Raw genomic sequence first — 9,854 nt, 5'->3', positions numbered from 1 at the left:
CTTAAATGCTGTACAGAATGATTGGGCACAAATTCCCACATAAACACTCCAACATCTTGTGGAAAGACTTCCAAGAAGAGTGGAAGCTGTTATTGCTGCAGAAGGGCGACCAACTCCATATTAAAGTATATGTATTTGAATACAATGTCACTGCGCTACGGAATTTGCTGGTGCTATATAAATAAATGTTGATGATGATGATTACAGTCCCTGTTGGTGTAATGGTCAAGTGTCCGAATACTTTTGTCCATATAGTGTACATAAGATTTTAACAAATTATCCCTCTGAGGCTGTGTCTGCAACTGCATTCTTGCAATGATGTTTGTGCTTGTAAAACCCAGAATGCTCAGTCTTTGCATAGCACCAAACATTTCATGACAATGAGATTGCTTTCTCATAAAGACAAATATGCATATATCTTTTTTTTTTACAAACTCTTGGTTATACATGAATCTGTATTCAATTTCACCCAAGCTATAAAACAAATAACACTAGCATGGAGAATACAATAGCTGAACGCTTTAGCAATAACTTGATTTAAAAATGTGCTATTTCACTGTTTTTTCCTCTGGAAATGTTATATAATGAATGCTCCTGAGAGAGAATTACTAGTAAAAATGTGGCAGTTACATATTCCCAACACTTAAAGAATCAGAACTTTTTGCAAAGCAGTTTGCAACTAGTATTTCATTATTTTTAGTAGAAATTATATTATATTTCAAAACTGTTTCTACCCAGAATGGTTGCTGTATATTAATCTTATATACAATAGGGACAAACAATTGTCTAGAGAGCACTCACTGATGGTGGGTTAGATATTTTATTTGTAAAGTACTTACTATTATGACTGGGTTTAATATTTAGATATTCCTTTGTATTTACTGAAAAATAAAAGGTTTAAAAGGATCCCAGAATCATATAACACCTGAAAAATGTATTTCTTCCTCGGGATAATGCCTAATTTTCTACACAATGTGACATATATAAACATAAATGGGGTTTGATGTTTCTTTTCCTTCACTGCACGCCCATATCTGTATAATCTCCGACACAAAGCATCCCAGGATCAATAATTCATGCTGATGAACATTTCAGCATAAATAGACTCTTTGGGGGGATCGTCGTGACGCAGATTCCTGGAAGGAGATAGGGGATAGCTAGCTTGCCTGTTTAACATGCAGGAGAACAGCCCAGCCTCCCACGCCTGCACCTTCCCTTTAAATAGAGCCAAGCTCACCAGCAGCTGTCATTGCAAGCGAGGGATCCAGCCCTGAACACCTCAAACGCCCAGCACTCTAAAGGGGGGCACAGAACTAGCTGAACAGCTCCCATAAGTAGAAGGAAGAAGCAGCAGTATATGCTTAGACAGACAGGAGAGGGGCGGGGGACTATGAGAAGGAAGATGCCGCCCGTCTTGGTCCTGTTGAGCTTCCTGATGTTCACCCTGGAAGGTAAGTGATGGTGCAGCGGGAGAGGGTGCAGACATTCAGCACCTTGGACTGCAGAACATTACACGGGGCATCCAGCTATTCAGCACCAAGGACAGCGCACTGCTTAATGGGTGCAGCTTCTGTCAACAGGACACACATTAACCATTCCATACAGTACTGTATATAGTCATGTATTTTACAGTGTTTAATTAAAGTTGTAATCTAGCAACACATAACGTGGCATCGTCAACACAGTTGTGAGTTATGAGTTGTTGTTTTTTTTAACACAGTCTGCTAAATTGCGAGAGCCGGGAACCCTATGGCTCAGATACAAAAATGCATCACAAACGTGCCACAGCCCCTTTTGTCTTTGTGAATAATACTGTAAGTAACATTGTGACAGCGCTGCTCCTTGTTAAGTTACAGTCTAAGGGTTCTCACTGCTGTTATTGCTGTAACAGATCATAAAAGATTCAACAGGAGACTATTTGCTGACACTTTTAGCCGAGTGTTGTCGCCGAAACTGGAGGTGATTGAAAACTGTTGCTTATTCTGCAAGAGGTGGCAATTATTTACTGTGACAGATAAATGTTGTGACCTCTGGCTCGCTGGCTTTTATCTCATTACATGTCTACACTCTTGCCCTGCAGGAGTTTAAAGAAAATGGAAGTATATTGGGAATGATGCCCTAATGTCTACATTAGACGATTTATCACCTAAGCATTTGCATTGTACATGTTTGTAGTATGTGTGCTTTAGTAGAAATTTAGTAGAAATTATATTATATTATAATATATATAGCCCCCTATATGTCACAGCTAAATAGAGTACTAGGATACAGGTGTGTGGCTTGATCTATAAAGACAATGTTCGATATTTATGTGAGTAATCTGTTATGCAAAATTGATTGTTTGTTCTAGTGCACAAATAACGGTTGGTTTTAAGGTATGGAAGAGTAACAGTAGTTAAAATACTTCGTTATAGGCTACAGCTGTTAAGTACTATAAAGGACATCTAGTGACCAAAGAGAAGTACTACATATGTTTAACTACAATAATTTATTCTGTATCTACTAAACATTTCAACAGAAATAGTAAATGAATATAATTAAATACATACATTCTAGAACTGTGGACACATTTACTTCTGTACTGACCACATGTTGCACTCATGTGCTCTTAATATTGAGTTATACAACATATATTTTTAATATAGATACATTTTAATTCCATACATACAACAATATAGAGGCATGATGAACCAATCCTGTAGGTTTTTCCTTATGTTTCCTCTCTTTCTGTGTCCATCTTTTATATAGTGCAGTTTATTTGCATAAATATGGAATAAAACACTTCATTGATAATGTTGCCATTTCCAGTTATATATTACAGTATTGTTACTACTGCAAAATGTGTTGCATTGCATCATGTTAAATTACGTTTACCAACTGAAAAATAAGGGTATGTGGCACAAGAACCCTATAGACAGTAGGTGTACGTCTAAGCCTGCTACCCACATTGCATTCTCTCTCCAATTAATTATATACAAGGTTATTAAATGAGAAATGCTATGACTGGATGCTATGCTATGCCACACTCATGTTTAGCAGGAAAGGTGGGTATATACACACACATATCATTTATATATATTTATATTTATTTTTTACATTTCATTCTATGTTTATTTACCTTTATGTAACATAGACAAGGTAACTAATTGGTTTGAAATGCAATATTCACTACAGATAAGTACTGTAAATTGCTTTTGAGAGCAACATAGGGATATTCTTATCAAACTAAATTGATGCCAATTACATTTATTTGTGCACAGTTTTCCATTCTTATCCATAGTTTGCGCTATTGTTAATGTGATTAATGTTATTTTAAGATAATGTGACACAGTTACATATTTTTATCACTGCCTTTTTACATCCCAATAGTTGTGATTTGCCCAATATCCCCCCCCCCCTAGATAGACAGAGAAACTAATAGAAATGCCATTAATTACAAAAGTATAAAACTGATGAAGCAACAACATTACACCATTTCTGAAAACTGAGATCATTGGACCCACTGTTTTTTAAGTAAAAATAACATTTACAAAAATAAAATACTGTACCCATCTATTGTCTGTAGCTTACATAACCATCTCCCTCACAGACCCTCCCCCCAGTGAGCACGGACACCCAGCTCTCTCAGATTCCAACCTGAGTCATGTGCTCCTCAGCTGCACCCTCATGTCCACTAGACTGCAAACTCTCAGGGCCCTCTACACCAGTGTTGGCTAACCTGTGACACTCCAGGTGTTGTGAAACTACAAGTTCCAGCATGCTTTGCAAATATATAGCAGCTTATTGCTGGAAGGGTATGCTGGGACTTTTAGTTTCTCAACACCTGGAGTGTCACAGGTTAGCCAACACTGCTCTACACCCTTAGTTACAGCTACATTCATATTGTTGCTGCCGTGCATGTAACTGTTTTCTATGTATTCTGTCCCCTAACTTTCTATGGCTGACAAATAAATAAATAATAGTAATAATAATGAAATAAAACAGGTATATAAGTGGAGGATGATTCTTCAAGACAAACGGCCCTATTGACCATCTGTCACAGGTGAAATCAGTCGCACTGTTTGCACATAACTGCGCCAGGCTCTCCTGAGAAACAAAGGAACAGGGATGGTGATCAATACAGCTAGACCTCTACATATAGGGCGATTGGGCTGCATACTCCACAGTTCAGGGGTCACTTGATTGTGCCATATACTTTATTGGAAAGAAGTATGTTGGTAGTATAACAATAATGGGTAATAATAGTAATGGTATCAGATATTACAGGACGGCCTATGGTATCCTAAACATACTTATATAAGGTGATAGAACTTCACAAAGTTTAGGCCCCTAGGAATCTAATGTGCAAAATGCATTTCGCTAACTTCAATCCCTTATTGATGAAGCACTCTGTATGTACACATGAAGATGCTTTCATGGTGGATAATTGATCTAACTCCACTGCCACCTCTTAAATCTAAAATACCTTTGGAGCAGTCAACAAATACTGCATGAGCCGTTCTTCCATCTGATGGATGGTGATGTTCCAGAACAGGCCTAACAATTCATAAATTGTTGATTAACCATTTCATATTGAGGAATCCTTTATTGAAGCAGAGAAGTCCACCGTCAGCGACTTTCATCATGTTTTGACATTGCTGGCTTTGCTAATCACAATTCCCTCATGTTCCTTCACAGTTGAAAAACTATCAGCCTCAAAGTGCATCAAACCTTCTAAGATTTTACCTCAGCATTACTGTATGTCTATCTCCATTGTTGTGAGCAGAAGAGCGCTCCAGACTTCCGTAACCTAATAATTTGCACGGTGACCAACAATAAGGATACCCCAAGGTGCAAATGGAAGGAAGATAATGTATCACAGAGTGGTGACAATAGTATATGATGTGTAAGGGACAATCATAGAGCAGTATAAAAGTAACACTGACAGAGAAGTAATAGAAAAAACAACCTTTATAGAATATCATCGTGGTCAAATAACTGTCTTAGATTTGTTTAAATGTCTAGTTTTCAACTTGAAGGTTAGACCAAACAGGGTCTTGTGTATAACACACAAACGTAGAGTTTGTATAACCCTCACACCAGAGTAAATAATAAGCAATCTACGTCAGATATGCTACATAAATACAGTTCTTATGGTCTGAATAGTAGTGATTAAAATCCAAAAACTGTTGCTAAAGAGCATAAATAGTCAATAATAGAGTTATTCTGATAATCAGAGGTTATGGTGAGTAGGTTCCAATGTTCAAAATATCACAATAAGGTACAAAAGTCTTTCCTTGTATAATTCCAATAGTCCAATATTCCAAAGATATATGCAAAATTTGACCCTGCCTAACAGCTGTCAAGACTATTGATGTGTGTACCGTATTACCGCTTGATATGTGAACCGTATTACCACTACAGTATGTGTGTACCATATTACCGCTTGATGTGTGTACCGTATTACCGCTGGATGTGTGTACGGTATTACCGCTTGATATGTGTACCGTATTACCGCTTGGTGTTTGTACCATATTACCGCTTGATGTGTGTACCGTATTACCGCTGGATGTGTGTACGGTATTACCACTTGATGTGTGTACCGTATTACCGCTGGATGTGTGTACGGTATTACCGCTTGATATGTGTACCGTATTACCGTTGGATGTGTGTACAGTATTGCCGCTTGATATGTGTACCGTATTACCAATGGATGTGTGTACCGTATTACCAATGGATGTGTGTACCGTATTACCGCTGGATGTGTGTACCGTATTACCAATGGATGTGTGTACCGTATTACCGCTTGATGTGTGTACGGTATTACCGGTGGATGTGTGTACCGTATTACCGCTTGATATGTGTACCGTATTACCGCTTGATGTGTGTACCATATTACCGCTTGGTGTTTGTACCATATTACCGCTTGATGTGTGTACCGTATTACCGCTGGATGTGTGTACGGTATTACCACTTGATGTGTGTACCGTATTACCGCTGGATGTGTGTACGGTATTACCGCTTGATATGTGTACCGTATTACCGTTGGATGTGTGTACAGTATTGCCGCTTGATATGTGTACCGTATTACCAATGGATGTGTGTACCGTATTACCAATGGATGTGTGTACCGTATTACCGCTGGATGTGTGTACCGTATTACCAATGGATGTGTGTACCGTATTACCGCTTGATGTGTGTACGGTATTACCGGTGGATGTGTGTACCGTATTACCGCTTGATATGTGTACCGTATTACCGCTTGATGTGTGTACCATATTACCGCTACAGTATGTGTGTTTGTTATTCGCGTTTGGATACTGTCATACATACGCTTTACATGTCACATTTACAATGCAATATGTAATCACCTCATAATGAAATAATTCATTTTTATGAGTACAACAGAGACTGTCACACCAGTCACCTTGAGCGAGTTTCAACACACGTTTTGGATAATCGTCCAATGCTATCCAAGTAATGTCTGTTATATCTTAGCAGTTCCAGTCACACAGAGCGTTTTAAGGGCTCAATAAAAGCTGTAAGCTGTAAAACTACTATACTATTCCTGAAAACAAAATGCTATAAAAATTAGGCATGAGCGCCTCTTCAGCTGGAGAAGCCTCTGTGTACCTCCACCCTCTGGGGGTATGTTATATGTATCCTATGCATATACTGTATATAAGACTGTAATGTAACAGATTTTATTTATAAAGACTGAAAGTGGAGAAAGCCTGATGGAGTGTGTTTGTGAGGGTTTCAGGTAAAACGGCAAGAGCAAACATAGTAGGCAAAAGATTCCAAAAAATAAAAGATGTTTCCTGGACTACTATATAATTTCTCAGATATAGAACAAGTAGTGCGATATTAAAGAGCTGGAATACAGCAGTTCTATAGTGGAAGCTGAAACTAGATGTTACTGCATGGCTCCTAAACCCTAGATCCCTCATTAAATGTGTGTGCTGGTTGGAAGTCATTATTATCAAAGCGCTCAATGTTAGAACAGAGCTCTCATTTATTTTTTAATCCAGATGAAATTATCACATAACAAGCTTACAGTAGGCATTTTACAGATAGAGACTGTAGCTTCAATAATGTGAAATCTCTCTGTGTAAAATATAGCAGGGTCATGGAGTTCACAATTCACTGAACAGAAAAACATCTTGGATTAGCTTCTGATCTCAGAGCTTAAATCGTAACATATAAAGAGTATCTATGTTATTCGCATCACTAGTCTTTGTTTGCATTTTTAAAGGACAAGGGGATTAAGGGACATACATGTGTGGGTAGACACAGTCACCAAAGACGTTACAATACTCATGTATAAGGCAAGAGCCTACAATAGCTGTTTTTTTACTACTAATATACAGACATACATAGAACAGGTTTAATGGCCCATATAGTATTGTAGGTCTATTTGAACATATAGTTGGCATTTCCTGGCTTGTCTTTAAGTTAGGAGAGTCCGTTGTGTTATTGGAGGACATGATGTTTGGATCAGATAGTGGAGGTTTTTCCTCTGTAATATAAACATGACACTTATATCATTTCATGAATGGGGAGGAAGTAGAGGTTGTGTATAGCATGTAGAATTTTAGTTATTGTCTTGGTTATGGGTGGGAGTGAAAAATGTTTCTATTGTTGGTCTAATGGTATGAATTCAGTATGTTTGGGGGGTAGTGCCTTAGTAGCACTATTTATGAGAGGGTAGTATAGTTATTCCTAGTACTTTGCTAATAAGGCTAAAATGTGTGTCCATTGCTGCTGGAGGTGGATAATATGGATAATGTTGCGAACCTCACTGCAATTACACTCCAGTCTGGAGTGAGAAAGGTTCTATTAGTTTGGCAGCCATCTGGATAGTAGTTGGGTATTCATAACAATGGACTTCAGCTGATCGTTTGTAAGGACTATTTAGATCATTTTCCCATAGGGTTTGTATAGTAGATTTTTGGGGTGTTTTTGGGGATATGAGTTTGTACCAAAAAAGAAATCCCTCCTCAGCCATCTCCCTTTGTGAATGTTGTTAGTAAGAGCATTGGGTGCATTTGTAGAACACTGGAGGGTCTATTTTATTGTAATTGTGTCTATATTGAATGCACTGTTTATCAATTAGAATAAAAAGATATATTTTATTTTGCGTTAGAACCTTTTATCTGGTGCATATTTGCATTCATTATTATTGGCCGGAGGTGTTGTAAGCATTTCTATGCCAAGATAAATTGATAAATCAGGATCAAATGAGAATGTATAGCGGGTACTCTTTAGAGAGGAATTTTATGTTTAGAATGTGTTTTTTTTATTGTTTTGTTATTTAATATAGAATTGTGATAGAAATGACCAATACATTTATGTGATTCGATCTGTCTGAGAAAGAATCAATAGACATGTTCAGCTACGCAGACACTAAGTTTGTAAGGGAAGATCTATATTAAGGTTTCCTGAATTTTACATCCAAAAGTACTTAGTGGCTTCTATAGATTAAGCACATTGTGCTTGAAGGGGTATTCCGCTTCCATTTCCATTTAAAAAAATAAGATCCCTAGATATATGTAACTGAAAGCTGTTAAAGGAAAATATAAAATACATACCCATTACATAACTCAAATAGTATAATGAAAATGTTTATGTCGGGATTTACCGACCCCAGGTGACTGGTCATGTAACATCATGTCATCAGGTCTAAGGACTGTATTTACCAATGTACATGATAAGGACATGGAAAAGTTCATAAATGGTGCTTGTGCAGTGTGAGTAGCTGCTAGCAGGCCACAGACACTGTATACATATATAACACATAAAGGTGAACAGCAGGGTACAGTTCCATATTCATCATCATCATCATCAACATTTATTTATATAGCGCCAGCAAATTCCGTAGCGCTGTACATATTCTTATTCAGCAGTTATTATGTCATCATAGTATTTAAATTGTGCAGACACCAAAGTCGTATTTTAGCAAGTGGTTTTCTGAGCTGTAAATAATTTAACATTGTCTTTATACAGTTACATTTTCAACTTTAAATACAACTTCACAACTTAAATATCTGTAATGGTGGGATAAAGTTACGGCATTTTTACTTTCTGTTTCATGTCAATATAAGTTATTTGTTTGTATCACAATCCCCTCGATGTACAGTGCCGAGTACTATGTTGGTGATTTTTATATATAATAATAATATTATTATTATTATTATTATTATTATTATTATTATTATTATTATTAACAACACTGACCTGTCACCTGTGCTAAGTGGAGGTAAAGGTTTTGTGGATTAAACAATTATATGAATTGTCATGAAGAGGTGATATGATCTGCGATGTGATAAGATATATTGTATTAGTAATTGTCTTTTCCTCCCCTAATACAGTTACTGCAGCTCCATTTGATAAAGGAGTCCGGCCAGAAGAGATGGTACGTTATTAAACCCTTTCCTATGTTTGTGTTATTGTTGTTAAGCTGATATACAGGGGACTGGCAAAGTGTTCATGTGAGCAGCAGCAGCCACAAAGGTTCTACATATGAGAGCTTAGAGGATGATGGGGCTTAAGTGCTGCAGTTAGTGCACTGTATACCGCACTTATGTGACAGCACAGCTATTTATAGTAATTACATAAAGATGTCCACCTAAATACATGTTTAATAGTAAACAGAATGGGTCTAACGCTTGGGACAGCTCTCTTTTGATATGTGGGCCCAACAGTGACACGGTCCACCCCCCACACAAAGCTTTAGGAGGAGATCTAATGATAATGATTATGCAGGAAGACATAGCAGCCAATTTCAAGTTTCCTATGATAGTATTGTTAACATGTCAGATATTGCTATCATTCTACGTGCCCATTAGTTTTCATTTACCTCCAGGTCAAAAATG

At 37.3% G+C, this 9,854-nt stretch overlaps 1 protein-coding gene across 1 annotated transcript in view; it reads left to right on the top strand.

The window, feature by feature from the left end:
- Nucleotides 1–1,176: 1,176 nt before the first annotated feature.
- CHGB (chromogranin B) overlaps nt 1,177–9,854 on the top strand; it is a 31,697-nt gene continuing 23,019 nt past the window's right edge. The window contains exons 1-2 of the mRNA XM_075204009.1: nt 1,177–1,451; nt 9,351–9,394. Of these exons, the coding sequence (XP_075060110.1) occupies nt 1,358–1,451; nt 9,351–9,394 (138 nt within the window). The 5' untranslated portion in view covers nt 1,177–1,357. The remainder of the gene's footprint in view (nt 1,452–9,350; nt 9,395–9,854) is intronic.

Source organism: Mixophyes fleayi, chromosome 3 (assembly GCF_038048845.1).
Source record: "Mixophyes fleayi isolate aMixFle1 chromosome 3, aMixFle1.hap1, whole genome shotgun sequence".
In the NCBI taxonomy this organism is placed as follows: domain Eukaryota; kingdom Metazoa; phylum Chordata; class Amphibia; order Anura; family Limnodynastidae; genus Mixophyes; species Mixophyes fleayi.
Note: the sequence above shows the minus strand (reverse complement) of the source record. Positions and strands in the feature narration are given on the sequence as shown.